Source organism: Pongo pygmaeus, chromosome 16, assembly GCF_028885625.2.
Source record: "Pongo pygmaeus isolate AG05252 chromosome 16, NHGRI_mPonPyg2-v2.0_pri, whole genome shotgun sequence".
NCBI lineage: Eukaryota > Metazoa > Chordata > Mammalia > Primates > Hominidae > Pongo > Pongo pygmaeus.
The window spans coordinates 105,455,780-105,475,650 of record NC_072389.2 but is presented as its reverse complement, the minus strand read 5'-3'; the positions used below and the strand labels follow the sequence as shown (position 1 = coordinate 105,475,650).

Below are 19,871 nucleotides of genomic sequence, written 5' to 3'. Positions count from 1 at the left end.
GAGGTTAGGAGTTCAAGACCAGCCTGGCCAATATAATGAAACCCCCTCTCTACTAAAAATACAAAAATTAGCTGGGCCTGGTGGTGTGGGCCTGTAGTCCTGGTTACTTGGGAGGCTGTGGCATGGGAATGGCTTGAGCCCGGGAGGCAGAGGTTGCAGTGAGCCGAGATAGGGCCAAGATCTGGGAGATAAAGCAAGACTCAGAAGAAGAAAAAAAAAAAAACCACTTGAGACAGCGGAAGCCTCTGGGTTCAGCTGTGGGAAAGGCCCGAAGAGCCATGACCATTTCCTCTTTGGGGAAGACGGGGCTGCAGCCCCAGGAGCAGCAACAATCACATAAGCCATGGTGCTTCCTGGATGCCACAGCGCTGTAAGAGCTTCATACACCCACCCACTTTACCCTCACTACCTCCCCACGACGCAGGCACGTCTATCCCCAGTTTACAGATGGAAAACACAAGCTGCTTACGATCACACAGCTGGTAAATGGGGGTGTTTGGGAGCCTGTGCTCTTAATCCCTTTCTGCTCTGCCACTTGCTCGACAGTCCACTGTGGGCTTGGGGTAGGGCGCCTATGGCATGATCCAGGCTCACAGAACATGGGGGATGCTTAAGGTCTCCCAAGGCATGGCTTCAGGAGGGGACAGCAGAGAAAATTTCTACTGGCCCACTTGGGGTACTGGCCTCACAATAAGAAAAGTTAGATCCATTGCCTGAATCGCAGTAACTGTAGAATCAGCATTTACCTGCCCATTTTCTTGGTGGAGAATCAACTGGATTTAGCCTCTGAGCCAGTGAACCAGGCCCCTTGTGTTGGGGTGATCAGACCCAACACCATGTTGTGAGGGCCACGAAGTCCAGCAGAGTCAAAGGATTGAGAAAAAGACAGTTTGAGAAGTAAAGTGGGACTAGGGGGCCATCACGATCGTGGAGGCTGCAAAGGCTCTGAGCTCTGGGAGCCCATATGCTATTTATTGGTAATCCAACAAAGAAACAGGTGGTGAGAATGTGGAGGTCAAAAGGGCAGGCACATGATCTACAGCTGTGATGGTTTAGCATTTATAAGGAACATGTTCTGCTACTTGAGATAATGGGAATCCAACTGATCTAGGAGCCTAGGAGGGCTAGAAGTAAGGAGCTAGGAAGTCTAGACACATTCCAGAGGACTTTATGTCAGACATGCAAGCACTGCCTCAGCTTTCTTCCCAACACCTTGACTTTGAGAAACAGACTGTCAGGAAAGGAGCCTCCTTTAGCTGCTTCCTTCCCAGCACTTAACGCCTTGGGACAGCTCTTCCAAGCTTATTTCCAGAGACAGGGTATGGCTGGTCTCAGGCCAAGCAGGGGAACAGGGCTCGGAGAGTGTGGATAGCATCCAATTTGCCTGTTCTCCAAGTTTGGTACAGTAGAGCTGCTGCGAGGAAAGGCAGCCTCCTTGCTCCTGCACCACCAATCAGACCCCACTGCCCCTGGAAGGACCAGTGTGGTGATCAAGTGCAGCTCCAACCTGTGACCTGTACCCCTTCCCATTCCTGCTCAAAACTTGCCGAGAGACTGCCACCACAGTGCCAGTGAGGAGGCAGGGAATCCTTACCACAACCTGGGGGAGACTTTCTCACACCTTTGGAAAACACTGGGTTATTGTACATCACCATTTCACTATCCTGAATAAGGAACATGGGCTACTTTCCATCTGTCCATCCATAACCTGCCAGAACACCAATTATACCGAGAGGTGATGGGATAACATGACATGGCCCCTGTCCTCAAGGTGCTTATAACCTAGTGGGATATGACCTATGCCAGGGCTGGGCGCAGTGGCTCACGCCTGTAATCCCAGCACTTTGGAAGGCTGGGGTGGGCAGATTGCTTGAGCCCAGGAGTTCAAGACCAGCCTAGGCTGAACATGGTGAAACCCCGTCTGTAATGAAAAATCACAAAAATTAGCCAGGCGCAGTAGCATGTGCCTGTAGTCCCGGCTACTTGGGAGGCTGAGGTGGGAGAATGGCTTGAGCCTGGGAGGTGGCGGTTACAGTGAGCTGAGATTGTGTTGCTGCACTCCAGCCTGGGCATCAGAGCCAAACCCTGTCTCAGGAGAAATGATAATTTTTTAAAAAGTCCTATGCCAGAGTAGAGAGATGGTGGAACATGCGATGCCCCACAGAGGGAAATATATGACAAGTGGCTAATAAAACATCTGGAGGAGATGACATTTCCTTAGTCGACATCTGAAAGAAGGCTGGGATTTAGTAATATGGCAGTGGATGGTTCTTTTCAAAGAGCACTGTTCAGTGTGAGCGAAGGCCTAGAGGCTGGAAACGGGGGACTATGCAGACAGGGAACTATGAATAGTCTGGTGGCCTGGCGTGAAGGAAATGTAAACGCAGCTGTGGGAAAATGCTGCAGTACCAGTTTGAGGCTAGGTTCTAGGCAACGCTGAATTCCACATTTAAGTGATGTGGACAGGATTTGATGGACAGTGGGAAGCTACTGGAAGTCTTGGAGCAATAGCGAGTTGATGGGCACTGAAGTGCAGAATGGTGTCACAGTTTTAGAGAGGCTTGGTTGGGGGAGTGGAGACCTTACGAGGTGTCTCGATTTGTACTCATGGGATTTTAATTTCTAGAGGTGATGCATGACAACATGGAGACATTGCTTCTTCCTGGTGTCATCGCAAGAAGTTTTACTACTTGTAATTCCCAAGAGAAGGGAGCACAGCAGGCCCCACAGGGCCACACAGGGGATGCACCAATGTTGGTCAGGAGGCGGAAAGGAGCCAGGGGCACGCTCAGGCCAGAGTCGCCGTCGTGTTTCTGTGGGAAAGGGAAGGCAGGGCAGGGCAAACAGGCTAGTCCTGGGAAAAGCAGTCTCTCCTCAGTCAGCAAGGCCCACAAAGCCAGAGCATCAAGAACACAGAAGATAAGAACCAGTTACTACAATAAGAAAGAGTTAATACAATTGACCCTGTGATGAAGGGATGCTCAACAGACAAACGCAGAATCTAAGAAAGCCCAGAACAGGATGCGGCGCAGAACTGGCAGTGTTTTTCTGAGGGGCCTCGGTGGGGCCTCGGTGTGGCTTTCTTCATATTCTGTTTGGGGCTCACTGTTTCTTGGATCTGTGGGTTTGTATAGTTTCATCTAATTTGGACAAATTTTAGCCATTGTTTCTTTGAAAACTTTTTCCTCATTATTTCCCTCCAATTATATAGCTCATTTATATTTTATTCATTTTTTGTTGTCTTCTGTTTTATTTTGGATAGTTTCTATTGCTGTTTTCCTTTGCAGTGTCTGTCTAATCTATAGCAATTCCATTCAGTGCATCTTTTTAAAAAAAAAAAAAAAAAAAGAGTCTTGCTCTGTCACCCAGGCTGGAGTATACTGGCGTGATCTTGGCTCATTGCAACCTCCGCCTCCCAGGTTCAAGTGAATCTCCTGCCTCAGTTTTCCAAGTAGCTGGGATTACAGGCATGCACTAGCATGCCTGGCTAATTTTTGTGTTTTTAATAGAGATGGGTTTTCATCATGTTGCCCAGGCTGGTCTCAAACTGACCTCAAGTGATCTGCCCACCTCAGCCTCCTAAAGTGCTGGGATTAGAGGCATGAGCCATCGGGCCTGGCCCAACGCATGTTTTACTACAGGTCTTTTTGATCTCTAAAGGTTCTGTTGGGGTCTTTTAAATATTTTCTATTTCATCATTGTGTTTATATATTCTGACACATGGAGTATATTTGTAATAGCTGTTTTAACACCCTTATCTGCTAATTCCATCATTTGTGTCATTCTGGGTCCCTTTGTTGATCTCTGCGTCCATCTGTCTCCCATTGTAGATTGTATGTTCTTGTTTTTCTCCATGTGTGGTAATTTTTTGTTGGAGGCTAGACATGGTGAATTTTATGTTGTTGGATGCTGGATTTTGTTGTCTTCCTTTAAATAGTTTGTGCTTTGTCCTGGGGCATGGTTACTTGGAATCAGTTCAATCCTTCTGAGGCTCACTCTTCTGCTATGTCAGGGCAGGTGTAGAGGAGCATGTAGTGAGGACTCATTCGGCCCTGCTCCCAGGGCAATGCCTTCTGAGGATTTTTCCAGTCCTGCTCCTGTGGTGATGCCTTTTTAAGATTCTCTGAATGCTGTGTGTGTTAGGAGGTCTCACCACCGAACATACACAGCATTAATAATCTAGTTAATAATCACCTAATAATCTATCTGGTGGGAACACAGATGATTCCTGGCCCTGGGTAAGCTCTGGGAATTGTCCCGCCTACTTTTTTCTGTTGGCTCTTTTCCTTGACTCTGTGATCCCCTCACGTGCATGTACAGGCCAGTACTCAGCCAAAGACTTGGGGGAATCTCTGTCCAGCTTCCCCCTCCCCAGTACGGTGCCCCCACAAATTCTAGATGCCTCAGACTCCCTGAACTCCAAACTCCATCTCCTCTACCTGGCAAGACCACCTGGCTCTGTCCTGTGGTTTGCAAACCCTCCAGGCGGTGAGCTGGGGCACTCATCAGTTTCACCTGTTTTATTTCTGGTCTCTGAGAGGTCACTGTCCTGCACTGCCCGTTGTCCAAGGCCTCATATATTTTGTTGGATTCTTCAAGGTGCAAGAGCACACCTGGTTGCTGTTATTCTAATGTGGCCAAAATCAGGGGAGGGGCAGCCACAATGCTGGCATGAGGGGGCAAGACTGGTTCTGAGGCAGGGCTGGGGGAGCAGGCCGATCAGCGGACTCTAATTTGTGAGCCTGGACTGGATCATGGGACAGGAAGCCAAAAGGGGCAGATTTTCTTAGAAAGGCTTAGGAAGGAGTCCACTAAATTCCATGCACTGTGAAACAGACAGCTGCTCTGGAGGTGTGTCGTTGACTTAGTTCAGTCAACATGACTACATTCCCCCTGTCAAGTGCCAGGCTCCCTGTTGCTGAGAGTCTTAGCTCAGCTGAGTAGTTAGAAAGGAAGGACAGCCCATGTACCAGTCATCCAGGCAGTGGTAGTGTCACCCTGGCTCCTTGTGGCCACTTTGAGATCACTGCTCCTCCCTCCTCCCTAAATCCTCCTGCTTCTTTGAAGCACATGTTATCAGAACACAGTTCCTGCCCCATTTCCTTGTTGCATCATCTACAGATCTTCTGGTCGCTTCCTCTCCTCCACTGATGACTTTAGCACCTGTCTTCATCCTTGACATCCCTGTAGGTCAGTGCCTCCCCATCTTTTTCAGGTTGTGTCACATACAGAAAAGAATCAAATATGTCTAGCACCCCGAGGTAAACCAGAGGGGATCTGATGATCTTCACGTGAACCTTAGTGTCTTAGACAAAGGGGGCAGTGGTAGTTCTGTTCTGTTTTGGTTTGTTTTTGAAACGGGTGATAGAAAAGCATGCTTTTATGATGATAGGAAAGATCTAGGAGAGAGGGAGAAATTGATGCTGCCAGAAAGGGGATAGTTACAGAAGCGAAGACCTTGAGAAGGAGATGATGAGACCCAGGATGCAACACAGAAGGCTTGGACTTAGATAAGGGCACCAACGGTCCCTCGACAGTGCCTGGAGGGAAGATTCCTGGATATCACGTGAGAAGGCGAGGTCAGTCTCATCAGATTCCATCTATTTTCTCAATGGAAAACGTGAGAGGAAGTAACCAGCAGAGAAGAGAAGGAAGTGGTCTTGGAGGTGTGAAAGGAGAGCAGATGCAGTAAAACAGTTATGTCTGAAAGGGAGGAAGCCAGCATACCAGGGAGCTGCAGCTGCATCTCTGGGCAGTGTTGAGAGCCATTTACAATTTATGATCATGAGGAATGAAAATACAAAGTCCAGAATTAGCCCCTTTACTCAGTGGAGTAAAGATGAACTTTTTAATAAATGGTACTGGGACAAGTTGAGAGGCTTTAAATTTTTGTATTTTTCTTTTTGTAGAGAGGAAGCCTTGCTGTGCTGCCCAGGCTGGTCTCGAATGCCTGGGCTCAAGTGATGCTCCCACCTCAGCCTCCCAAAGTGCTGGGATTATAGATGTGAGCCACCACACCTGGCCACAGAGAGCCTTTTGTAAACACATAAAATTAGATCCACATACAAGAACAAACTCCAAATGGATCAGCAATCTAAAAGTAAAAGATGAAACCATACTAGAACAAGAGGACGTGGGTGAATTCCTCTCTAACCTTGGTGTACGGAAAATATTTCCAAATGTAACTCAAAATCTACAAGCAATGAGATTGATAAATTTGACTCCATAAAAATAAAATTTTGCATGACTAAAGTACCACAGAAAAGTTATTCATAGCACACACACCAAAGGGTCAATATCCTTAATATAAAAATAACCCTTACAAGTTGGGGGATGAAAATAAAAAATCTAATAGAAAAATGAGAAAAAGACAACAGAAATTCACGCACTTGAAAGATATTAAAATATTCTCAAACATACGAAAAAAATGCTCAGTTTCACTCATAATAGAGAAAGGCAAATTACAACATTGAGATACACTTCTCAGACTGGTAAAAATAAAAAATATGACTGCACTCTGTTGGCAAGGATGTCCTCATACACTGCTGGAGGAAATGCAAATTGATACATCTCTGGAGGCAAATTTGGCAATACCTCGCAAAACTACACGTGAACTTCCTCAGCAATCCCACTTCTAGGAATCTACCCTGAAGATACATCTTTAAAAATACAAATATACACATGTGTAGGGCTATTCATTGACGACTGCAGAATATTGGGAACAGCCTAAATGCCTAGCACTATGGTACATCCACACCATGGATGAAAACGTCTATGAATTAATCACTCTATGGAGTGATTTCCAGATAGACTATTAAGTGGAAAAAGCAAAGCTGCCTATTTGTACAAGTACAGGAAGGCTTAAACCAGAAACTAAAGAGACTAGTTGTCTCTAGGGGCTGGTAGGAGAGGCGGGGATAGGAATAGGCTAGCAGGGGTGAAGAGAGAATGTTTTTCTGAGCATCTTTTTGTATAGCTTAGAAACACAGTAATGTTTCAGATACTATTCATACATCCCTCAAAATAAATCATTAAAACCAACTAGGATGGGGAGGGTGCCGAAAGTGGAATAAAACACCAACAGATGAAGCTAACCATGTCACAAATGAGTAAGATAACCACACTGAAGGGATTGGGAACTACAAGTAACTGGAAACTACTGTCTTGACTGGATAGTGTAAGGCCAAAGGCAAAAACCACAAAACCACATAAATGCTCTCATCTAGTCAGTCAGTGTGTGTTCCCTACACAGGTATGGGCAGTTCTGAAAATAAGTGTACACTGGAACTGAACAATAAGTAAAATGACTGTAGATAATAAGAGCTGGGTTCCCACCACAGGAGAAAGAAGTTTCAAATGGGGAAAGGCTAAAAGGAACCCTGGAGCATTGAATTGGAATCCAAAGCATTAGTGTAAACCATGGCTTTTGACACGTTTAGGTAATTAGGAATATGGATGGATGGATGTGTGTGTGTGTGAGCATAACTACATGTATTTCCTTGTTGGGTCTGCAGAAAGAGCCCGAAAGAGGTGATATCCCAGTAACAATAAGCACATCTAGTGCCCAGATCTGGTTTCCAAATACCATTCTCCAATAAAGGGAACCAGGAATCGTGGAAAAAGTGGTTGACCCAGCAACACAAGATGAGTGTGGAGCATCTTGTGGTGCCAGAAAGGACATGCTAAAAGGGGTGGAGACTCAAATTTAACATGGAAGGCCACCTGATCAAGTTCCTAATGGCCAAAGCTGGAACAATTGGAGGAGCAAAATAATGACAGGATTATAACCCACAGGAGAAATAAAATCCGAGTCCACAATGATATAATGAGTTAAAGAAATGAGAAGGGACAGCTGTTCCTCACAGCAGAATTCCAATGAATGAACGAATGTGGAAGAAAACAGGCAGCTACCACAGCTGTAGACAAGATGCAAAATTAGTGGGTGAAAATATAACCCTGCAGAGTCTCAAGGTATCTCCCCCAGTATATGTATCAATTACAGAGGGAGAGAAACTTTTTACATTGAAGAAACCCTGTAAAAACCACTGAACCAAGTGATCAAAGTCAGTATCACCTGGAATAAGACATCAGCATGGACTCCACGATGCATTAGGGACATATCATTTCTGTGGTTTTCTTGCCAAAATGCACAACTTCGTTCCAATCATCACATTAGACAAATCCACACTGAGGGGTATTAGACAAAATAACTGATCAGTATTCAAAAGTGTCAAAGGTTATATAAGAAAAGCTGTAACAAGTGACAGAGGGAATGTGGGATCCTGGATTGGATCCTAGAACAGGCATGAGTGGAAAAAATGGGGAGATTCAAGTAAGGTATTTAGTTAAAAATGCTGTGTCAATATTAATTTCTGGGTTCTCATACTTGTACTATGGTTATATAAATGTTAGCATTAGGGAAAGCCCGCTGAGGGATATGTGGAAACCACATTATTTTCCCAACTTTTCTGTAAGCCAAAAGTGAGTTCAAAATGAAGTGTATACACTAAGAGTAAAAAAAGGGGGGACTGTGTAGTGAAACCAGTTAGTACAACTGATTTCTTTCTTCCACAGCTGCGTTTGCTTTGTTTAGCTAGAAAGCAGGCCCATCACGCATCTGTAAGAAAGAGACTGCAGTGTAGGCCCTGGCATCTAAGCTGAGTAAGATGCCCTGTCAATTTGGGTCCTCTGGGAAGAAAGACTGATGAAATTAGGAGCACCAAAGCTTTACACCCCAGCTATGTGCATTTGGGGCTGGGGCTGCCTGGGAAGAGCTCGTCCTCAGCCCAAAGCCTGCAACAGCTGGGATCAGGGCTTACCTCTCACAGACGGGGCTCAGCAACTCTCTGCGGGATGAGGACACGAGCCCACTCGACCTGGAACGTCTGGTGTTTTAAGCCCCAATCTGAAACCTCCTGGCCCCGTGGAAGATGGGAAGAAACACTCCTCTTCCTCTCAGTTTTACAACTGAGTGGTCCTCAGGCCGCTTGTGAGCACTGGACGACCGACGGAGCAGGCTGCAGCCCATCAGCTGGCACAGGGCTCCGACTGAAAATCATCTTGGCTGGTGCCACAGAATCGGCCTGAAAACAGGATACTGCCTACAGCAAGGCACCCAGGGGAGCCAAGCAGGAAAATGTAATGAATTGACTTTAAGTAGCTGCAGCTGTGATTAGAGTATTTTTAGCCACAGGACTCAACCAGCTTTCAAAACCTGCTAATAAGAGCCCCACTGTAGCCAGCACAAAAATTTAGTTTTCAGTTTAACACCAGGAATCTGCTTAGCTAGGAGCTGGCTTAGAAGGCACATCAGGAGAGAACATTTTCCACTGAAAGTTGAAGATTTTTCATTTTCTAGCTGAATTACGACAAAGGGAGATGACCATTAAGTGCCTGCCAGCATACTGGGACGTACACTTAACACTTTTGAAAAGAAAACTCAACTCATGCCAGCAAATCTGTCTTCTGCTGCCTCTAGCTCAGCATCATGTATGTATTTTGGGCAAAACTAATCATTTCACACCCTAGACTTTAAAGAGACACAGAATCTAATGATGGTTCTAACATACTCACCACATACCCACCCCCTCTAACATGCTTTGGCGTATTTCCTGTGAGAAGCAGTTACTGGAGGCCGAATGGATTCCATTCATCCACAGCGCTGTGCATGCAACAGCCAGATTAGGCCCCGTTGGGACTGCGTGGCCCGCTGCTTCCTACGGGCTCCGGGGCTGCCCAGCAGGGATGACCTCGGAGCCCACAAGGGGGAGGCCAGTGGGGGCGCTGGGACGGTTTCCTTGACCCTGTCTCAACCCAGAGAAAGAGACCTGCAGGTGAAAAAGGTCTTCGTGAAAGGAATGAAAAAGGAGAGGGCTTTAGGGGAAGGGGCTGCCTGGTGGCAAAGCCAGCGCCTTGTTTCCCCAGGCAAACATGACAGAGTCTCGATGCACAGTAAGAGCCAGTCCGTCTTTACTGGAGTGAGTGCACGAGACAAACAGTTTACAACAACCTTTAGCATTGTCTTCACCATTTGATAAAAAGTTCACTATTATATTTATTGTATAATGAAGAAAAACAACACATTCAGGGAAAAATTGAGATTAACTTATTTTTCTTAAAAGGTTCATCTCAAGGATGGCAACAAAGTCCAGCTTGTGCCGCCAAACGGTTTTACATGATCAAACCGTGTACAGCTTCTTGTGTGAACTGTTGACTACAAACATTTACCAAATACATAAATCTCTTTTAAAAAAGCCATTTTAAATATAGCAAAGCAGTGTCTTCTTGCACAGCAAAGTGAAGAAAGTTTCTACAGAGAAATAGAAGTTTTACATTTGTAAAATCTTTTTCACATTCTAATCATCTAGCTTAAGATCCAATGCCAGGAGTTTTCAGGTTCCTTATTTACTATGTATCTCTTGTGTGCATGATGGTTAATACAGAAATTATGTTAATGCATCACTAGTTATCCTTCTAGTTAAAGGAAATGGTAAAACATGTATTGTTCTTTTAGAACAAACCCCTGATTTAGTCTATAACACAATGGACATAATTGGGCTCAAAAGATGGAGTTTTGATTGGGACCACCTGTGTACACACAACGGTGACTTTCGCTCGCAGTGGAGTAGCGATTAGAGTACTGAAGAAGTACAGCTGTTGGAAACTGTACTTTAACCAGTGCAATTTAAGCTTTTTTTGCTTTTGTTTTTTAGTAATAAAATACTTCTGGAGGGATAAAATTTTCTTGCAATGGTGTCTCATACAAAACATGAGTCTAAAAGGGTAAGAAAAGACGGTTCTAAAGCAACACCATTAGCGTCGTCCCCACTCTAGGCTGGTTTCCACCCAGAGATGTGGATGTGGGCGTGTTCACACATGGGCATCTGGGTGAGAGATGTCTGTCAAGTCCATATGCTCCATGCCACACTGGGCGTATGGGAAAAAGGTTAACAGTCAAATATTCAGTTCCTGAAATGGAATACATTGTTACTTGGTCAGTGTAATTTAAATACAAACTCCGAGCCTTGAGTAGTATTATTTTAGAAAACAGTAGTTGTACTGATTATAAACCTGCATAGAAAGAAAGACTATTGAGATACAGTCAGAAAAGCCATCTCATAAGGCACACAAGAAAATAGACAGTAAATGTGAATGTGTTAACTCCTATTCCAATGTACAGCAGAAGTTCATGAACATGCATAAATAATAACGAAGGAATCACTTAACACTTTCAAAGCTATAAATGGTTTACAAAGTGGTAAGGATTATTTTGGAACTTCAGTGTTGGGAGACTGTCTTGTTTGGATTAGGTGTGGCCTTATGAAGAAATGTGCCTGTAAGTAGTTCAGTAAACTAAGTACATTTTTAAAGAAAAATCCTTTCTGAATAAGAGCCAAATGTCTATACTGAAGAGAGGAGACAGCATGTCATCCTCCTTTTTTTGGCCTCTCTCAAAAGTTACTGCCCAAACTGCCATGAGAACAGAACCTCCAGTTTGCAGCCTGTGGTGCACAGGTCTCTCCTGCACTGACCATACCTATGTGTCAGTCAGGAAATCTGGCTGATGACTTGTCACAAACAGCAGATGAGGAAAATGTCAAAAGGAACATAATTTGGGGGTGGTGGTGGGGGGGAACAAAATGTACATAGAAATTGTAGGTAGCTGCTCAATATCGTTTAAAATATAAAATAGCAATTTTTAAACCCTTGAGTTTTTTAGGAAAAGGAGTATTTAAAAATCTACAATGAAAGATATACAGGACTTTGAATTTTGCTCATGGCACAAGCCCAGTAAGTGGATGAACTTGCTATCATCCGCTAGTTGTCTTCCTGAAAGAATAAGGCCTTGTTCAAAATCCAAGCTGAGGGTGGCACAAATTCCAATTAGAATGGCAAGAGTCATGCCAAGAACCGGCACCCTAAGAGCGTTTCTCCCCACATACCAAAGCATCACTGCGACGTGCAGAAGAGCTGATAACGGTAGGATCTTGTAACCAGCTGCATCGTTCTGTTTTCAGAGGGTCAAGGAAAAAAGATCCCTTTCCCCACGAGTATTTTCCCCTAATCATTTACCACTTATAAAACCTTTGTGCTCATCTACTATTTTGCCGTTTTCTCTAATAGTAATTAAATTAGGTCAGCTTTTTCTACTACATTTTTTTCCTCACAAAAGGCAAGTTTTAAATAATGCCTTATAAAATCTGTTACAACACATTTTATACTTATGCAGGATGAACTTAACACCAATTTTTTTTGCCACTTTGCTATTTATGTACACATACAAAATATATAATGATGCTCAACCCATACAGCACAAAGATTACAATGTAACATCACACATTCACCACCAGTGAGGGGAGAAACCCCTTTATACAATCCTCTGAAAAAACTGGGCTAATAATTAAAATCCAAAGTACAGTATATTTAACAAAATAGTAAATATTAAACAGTGAATACTTAATAAAGGACCTCGCCTTTTCCCCCTAAATTGGCGGCAATCCACAAAAATATACTTTTTAATCTGGTGACCATACAATACATAGGTACTTACATCAAAGGTGATAATATATTTAAGATGCTATATACACAAAGAGTTTGGCTCAACTTTTAATTTACATTTAGAATAAGTGTTCATGGCTTTTTTTTTCCAAGGTTCTGCTTGCAAGATATTTTTGTTTTCCCCTCTTAAGATAAAACTAAAAAGTTAAATCAAGATAAAGCTATTCTCTAAAAAAAAGTTACAACATATAGCTTTGGCTTATATAAATAATTCATAGCAGAATGTGTTCAAAAGTAGTGAATATAATTTTATATATAGTCATCAATTCATAAGGGTGTTTTCTTTCATATAAAATATACATGAGCTAAAATCAGTTTCTTTAATTTTTAAGATATGAATGTAAAAAGAAACTTCTGACATATTCCAATTATAACTTAATATATTAATTTTACTTTGTTAATGCTCTATATTTCTAGGCTAGTATTTTCTGAATATCTCATGCGTGTTTTCTATTCTCTTTCTTTATTAGCTAAAGATCACTTCTTGACCCAATACATTTTTGCACGTGCAAAACAGTTATGTGTGGGGCTTTTTTGTTTTGTTTGTTTTTAGTATCAACAGCCCTTTCCCATGCACCCCTTTGCAACAGACACCCATGCCAGGTTGGATAATATAAATGACATTTTATGTACAGTATTGCTTTCTTGGTTCCTGCTTTTCTACTGCTCTGTTCTACAAAGCATTTTCTCTTAAGTAACTACAGTCACTGCACAGTTAAAACAAGTAGGGGGCCCTCTAGGTTTCTGCAAGCTAGTGTGGAAGAATTATATATGGGTACACGTTTCTCTGCAAAAACTGGTTATCTTTATGAAACAAGTAGTCCAAGGAAGTGCCAGACTTGTCTGTGCCTACAGGGTGCTTTGTCTGCCATGGGACACACATCTGCAGACCTACAAGGAGTTTGCAGGTAAGTGCCTGATTCTGTGTATGTAACACACACCCACACATACACACACACTCACACCCACATACATATATATGTAAAGGGATATATATATGTATGTACATATAAATATATTTAACTCATGTCCTTATTTACCGATTTAGATATGTAGGGCAGTTCACTGCAGTAACACAAAAGTACAAACATCAGCTTGGAAGCCTTAGGTCACCCACGCGTCCATCCTCATTCGCTTTACAGAAGGGCTTTCTCTGTCCTCAGTGTTTGGGGGCCGGCCAAGCACAATTGGAGAATGGAAGTCGCCCCGTGGATCCTCCCGATCACTGCCATCATAGGAGCTACTAGAGCTGCTCAGACTGTCCACAGGGGAGCGCCCCATTTCCTGTCGGGGCTGGGGCTGCGGGGGTTGTGGCTGTGGTGGCGGCGGCGGCGGCTGCTGCTGCTGCTGCTGCTGCTGCTGGAAGCCCGATGGGGTCATACGATCCCGAGGAGGTGAAATCGGTTCGGACTTAATGTTGATGTTTTGGTTGGTATTAATGGATAAATTGGAACCCTGAGATAACTGCCCTCCAGCACTGAAGGAAAAAAAAGAGAGAGGTCAGATGGCTTGCAAGTGCCTCTGCAAAACTGGGATGATACAGTAGAGACACTGCCTGATGGAAAAGGGCCCAGAGTCTGAAATCTTGTCAGAATTCCCTAAGACTGGTTTGGGTCGTTTCCTTCAGTGCTTGACACAAAAGGAAATCCCATCTTCCTAGGAGGAAAGAAAACAGTACCGTTGAGCCCTTACGTTACTTGGTTCTGTTACCCACAACGTTGGTACTTTTGCAGCTAAAGTATACAAAACAATGTCAGTGTCTTAATGCTGTGCAGGGACCAGAAAGACAGAGGAACAGCACAGCAGCCTCATCTGCTCACTGCCTCTTCTTCCTCAGCATCTGCTCACCATCTGCTCCGGCCCTGTGACAGGGCCCAACATCTCGCATCCTCACAACACCTCTAAGGTGCAAGTCATACCATCCTCATTTTCCAGATAAGGAAATGAGGAGCTGGCTGACAGCAGTATAGGAGGACACAAACAGGCTGTTCCCCAAGCCTGGGCTCTGAGCCCTTTCCACTTGCTTTTCCAGGACTATTTTTAGTGCATTCATTTAGGATGAATGTCCTGTCCTGTCCTGAGGGCCAAATCCTGTGTAGGCAAATTTCCCTGAGATACTCTGCTGCTTTTTCCATGACATAATTCCTAAGAAGACCACTGATAACAATCCTCATTGTGGTGTTACTTCAGAATGGATGAGGGAAAGGGATTGCTGAGCTCAGGCTCTCTGGGGACTTCCTAGGCTAGGGGCCTGGGGTATTCCTACTGCCCAGAGCAGAGGCAAGGCAGCCAGTCTTCATGGAGGCCAGCTGGGTCTGCTATGTTGTCCCCTCTCTTGGGACACTCTCCTCCAACTGCTCCATGGGTCTACTGTCATCCTGGTTCCACAAAAGCCCTGTTCTTTCTCCCTGCTGTTAGGGATGTCTGGCCTCATCTGGGCACCACTGTAAATCCTCTTTGCTTATATCCTTACACCCTGCCCATAAGGAACGTTCTCTTTGTGAAAGAGGTTTGGTGTGTGCACTGGGCTGGGATCAATCACACAAATCCTATGGAGCCTGACTGATATATAAGACACCCTGTCCCCAGTTTTCCTTTCCTATGGCCCAGGGAGAAAGCAAAAGGTCCAGCTCATCTTCCTATTCTTGTCTACAGATACTCACCAAAGCGATAAATGGCAAGGGTAGCAGGGGGCCCTGAACGCCTACAGGCTGCCTTTCAAGCAGTGGAACCAGAGGCAGGTGCTTGGGAGCAGGGGTGCAGTAGGCGTCTTCATCACTGGGCAGAGGGCAGAAGGATGGTGCATGTGGGTGGTATCTGTGCCTTCAGACCCCCTCAGATCCTGGTTGAGTCTCTCTACCTCAGGATGTCCCTATGGGAGAAGCCTTGCTCCCCAAATCCCTTCAAGGAATGCCTAGTTTGTCAGTATCCAAGCTACTATCTAGAACCATGTAAGAAAATATATTCTCCCAACACTTGTATCTACCTGAAAAGGAATCACTACAGGATTCCTCACACGAAACTCAACAGAGCAAAAGGCTGTAACGGATAGGAAAAGAGAGTGTGTAGGCCAGGAGTAAAGATGCAGGGAAAACTTCTAGTTACTCACACAAGAGAGCTGAGGGCTGCTTGTCCTAGGTGGTGCTGCTGCCAGGCCGACACCTGTCCCAGCGACAGCATTCCTGGCGAGTTGAAGCCTTGAAGGGCTGACAGGTCAGCGCTGGTCAGTGAATAATCTACAAAGGAAGACAAGACGGCTCTGCATGTGATGGAAGGTCCATACGGAATCTATTTTTTAGATAGCTACTGCAGAAGTTCCTACACTGAGGCCAGGCGTGCTGGCTCATGCCAGGAATCCCAGCACTTTGGGAGGCCAAGATGGGCGGATCACTTGAGGTCAGGAGTTTGAGACCAGCCTGGACAACATGGTGAAACCCCGTATCTACTAAAAATACAAAAATTATCCAGGCATGGTGGCGCATGCCTGTAGTCCCAGCTACTTGGGAGGCTGAGGCAGGAGAACTGCTTGAACCCAGGAGGCAGAGGCTGCAGTGAGCCGAGATCATGCCACTGCACTCCATCCAGCCTGGGCAAGAGACTCCCTCTCAAAAAAAAAATAAAAAGTTCCTACATTGAGAGAAGACAGATACTTCACAAGAAAACAACATACATGTGGGTCTAAAATCCGCAAAATCTTTTCTTGGAAGATTTACAGGATCTAGCAATATTTCGTTGTCTGGGATGATTCAAATAAGAGGCCATCATTAAAGAATGTTCTAGACAATTGTTACTTTAAATATGCCTGCCACTACCCTTTGGAACAAAGAGAAACACTCAAACTCAACCAGAGTGAGTTTGAATCCGCAAGTCTTAATGAAGCGAGGGGTTGGGGGACAGGGAACAGGAAAGACAGAATCCCTTCACGGGGTACCAAGCTTAGTGACATCATTACACAAGTAATAACTGCATTTGTTTAGAGTACCTAGACTATCACAAACTCCTTGACAGCATGCAAAAGAGTTTCAACTTCATGAAAAAACTTGGTGTCCTAGAGTATACCCAGCTCATATCATATGAAAGCTTCAGTCATAATCACTGGGACCAAGATTTAGGACGTTAGTTATCACTCACACGGGGAGTTATTTCAGCTCATCATTAACACTTGTCTTTTCCATTTGGTTCTAAAGAGAGGTGGCAAAACTCTTCTACTTTTATCTTCTCTCTCATGTCTCAAGAGAGGTGTTTAAAGAAATTGGTCTTCCTAGTGAATTAACATTTTGAAAAAGGAACTAAGTTGAAGCGACACAGCTGGTGCTCAGGGCTGTCCTGACTCTGCCCTTGTCATTCTGTACACTCCCATGGGCTGGGCCAAGGGCCCGTCACACTGATGCCTTCCCCAGTGCTCCCTCCAGCCCACAGTCTCTTTCGACCTCTAGATCTTTTAAACGACCTACGTGCCATGTCCATTTGGATCCAAACGCCACATATCTGACACGGCGCATCCTTTCCTGCAAACCCGTTCCTCCTTAAGTCCTCTTAGTACATGGCGCCAACATGCACCCAGCAGCTCGTGCAGAAGCCTGTGGGTGTTATCCTTGCTACTTCCCTTCCCTCTCACTCCCACCATCAACTTCCAGGTCTGAGCAATTCTATCTGCTCTGTCTCAAGCCTGCCCAAGTCTCACCATCTCTACTGCCACCTCTCTAGTCTATGCTATCAGCACCCATTGCTTGGGCCACTACAGTAGCCTCTGATGTGGCTTCCTGGCATTACCTTTTAACCCTATATACAGCAGCCAAAGACATCTTTTTAAAATAACAAATATGGTCATGGCACTCCTCTACTTCAAAAGTTTTTAATGGCTTCCCAATGCTCTCCGGACAGTTTCCAAAATCCTTGACGTGGTCTACAAATCATTACTTACCTCTCTAGTCTCAATTCTAACCACCCATGCTCTGTCCCCATTCCTTCAGCCCCGTCCCGCCCGCAAACTCCTAGCCTTTGTATAGGCACACCCTCTCCCAAGAGCACTCTGCCTCCTCTGCCTGGCTGAGTCATGCATGTTCCTTCATGTCCAAGCTGAGACGCAGCCCTTGACACAATTGCAGCAACTCATCCCTAGAGCTGTGTGTCTTATGCCTTCCCCCCAAGGCTCCACTGCTGACTCTGCACTCCTGTATTTCCAGTGCCTGGCATAGTGCTTGCCACACAGTAGCTGCCTGATAAATATTTGCTGAATAGATGTGGGAATAAGTTAAAAATAACATGGTAAACTTAAAACAGAGTAAGTGTTACGAGAAAGAGAACAAAGATAAAGTCAGTCAAAAGGTGGCATGAGACTGATGCTAAGAGACTGATGATTTTGAGAGTCTGCCTCCATTTTTATATGCTTTGGTAATTTCTTTTATACTTTTAAAAAATAAATTCCCAATTCAGTGGCATTTCTAAAAATAAGTATAGTGGAATTTCCAAGTATACTGAAAAACCTGTAATGAAACGGTCAGTAAACCATAATCTAACACCCAGTTCAAGCTCCCTCTTCTCAGCCAATACACCTTTGAACATTATAGCTTTGCCCTCCCTTCTCAATTCTCAGAGTATAAATACATAATCACAACAATTCAGGACTTCCCCTCCATGGTTACCCACTTAGGTATGTCCTGCCTCCTTACTTAGAATAAACTTGGAGAAAGGTATGTCCCTAGCACAGTGTCTCTCATATAGCAGGTGATCAATGCATCGAAACAGAATTTCTATGAATGCATCATCCCTGACTTTACTCTGAAACCTTGTTCTGTGCAAGGCACAAATAACAGGCTATGATTCACAGTCCCTAAGATAGTATGCAGTTGACAAATTTGGGCATTATTTTTCATACTAATTGTTGGAAAAGTAATGGATATTTCCTAAGAGGCTTTTTTTTTTTCAATAAAACCTTTTATTGTTGATTCTGTTTTAAAAGAACTACTTAGAATTAAAGTGGCAATCAAATGTTATCAACGCTCTGTCCCCTCAGGTAGCTGCAGACAGCAGTTTCAAAGTACTGTGCCAAAGCATTTACCCTGAAGGCTAAAATGAGACCATCTTTACCACAGTCTACTTATGACACTTGGGAGAATCATAGAAGAATAACTTCTCTGCATTGCAGTCTCTGAGTAATTGGCAAGGTAGAATTTAACTATTGCCTTCTTCCTCTGAAGCATCAGGTGTTTGGCTCAGCTGATGAGAAAGTGAAACCACATGTGTTTTCCATGCCTTCTTAGATTGGTAAATTTAAATGAAACCAGCTGCCCTCGATTCTCCATACAGTCCGCTTGGCTAAAAGCACTCCTACAATCACTGTAATATTCTTAAACTTTCCTAATACAATCCTTCAAATTAGGGCATTTTAAGACGAAATGCCTAACTAAACATAAATGAAGGAAAAGCTCCCCTCAAAGGCAGAGTGACTGGCTCTGAGGAGAAACCAGAACTGTCCTTGTTTTGCCCCCTCAGGCGCAAATGACATGGACCAAGCTAGTGGTTACAGGGAGGAAAACAGCCTGTTAGACACAGCCAAACATCAGCCACCTCCCGAAGTCTCAGGTCCAAAGGGATTCATGTCTTTCCCAAAGCAGGTTAACAAAGCATAAAGACAAAACATCTTATTTTAAAAGCCTGGAAATGCGTGATACTGTATAAAGAGAAACTACATCAACGATACTCAAGCAACAGGCTGCTACCCTCTTGGCTTGATGCACGCCACCATTTTGATATCACCTACGTGGGCTTTCTGTCAGGGGTTAAGTGAAAGTTCATATTGGAGAAGCAGAAATAACTTATTCAACTCATTACATTATCAATTTTTTTTGTAATTTTTTCAAGGCTAGCACATTTAAAAATACATCCTAATTTAAATCTAAAAAACTGGAAATAGTTTATTTCAACAAATATGCTTTAAAAAAAAATCACAAAAGCACACGTTGATCACAAAACAGAGTAGTAAAACCTACGGAAGGCACCAGAGCAGGCTCACCAGTGTTGTAGGCAGTCGGCATTGCTGAGTACACAAGTCCTTGCGGAGGCAAGCTTGGGGTTGTCACAGACACGACTGGGGTAGCAAGAGGTTGAGTGGCTTGAGAACTACTTATCCTTTGGGTATTCTGTGAGATCAAAAAAGAGAAAAAGTGTTCTGATGTGGTATTTATGTTGACTTAAAAATCACTTTCAATTCAAGTGACATTTTTGACAGTTTCATATGAATGTCATTTTCTGAAGCAGTGATGATGCAAAAACTTCAAAAATACTAGTGAGAATAACTAAATATTTAATTT

At 44.0% G+C, this 19,871-nt stretch overlaps 1 protein-coding gene across 26 annotated transcripts in view; it reads right to left on the bottom strand.

Moving 5' to 3' along the window:
* Window positions 1–10,010: 10,010 nt before the first annotated feature.
* Window positions 10,011–19,871, bottom strand: part of MEF2A (myocyte enhancer factor 2A) — a 151,509-nt gene continuing 141,648 nt past the window's right edge. For all 26 annotated transcript variants that reach the window (XM_054450766.2, XM_063653030.1, XM_063653032.1 and 23 more), the window contains 3 exons: window positions 19,574–19,700; window positions 15,668–15,794; window positions 10,011–14,035 (listed from right to left, as the gene is read on the bottom strand). In XM_054450766.2, the coding sequence (XP_054306741.1) occupies window positions 13,663–14,035; window positions 15,668–15,794; window positions 19,574–19,700 (627 nt within the window). In that variant the 3' untranslated portion in view covers window positions 10,011–13,662. The remainder of the gene's footprint in view (window positions 14,036–15,667; window positions 15,795–19,573; window positions 19,701–19,871) is intronic.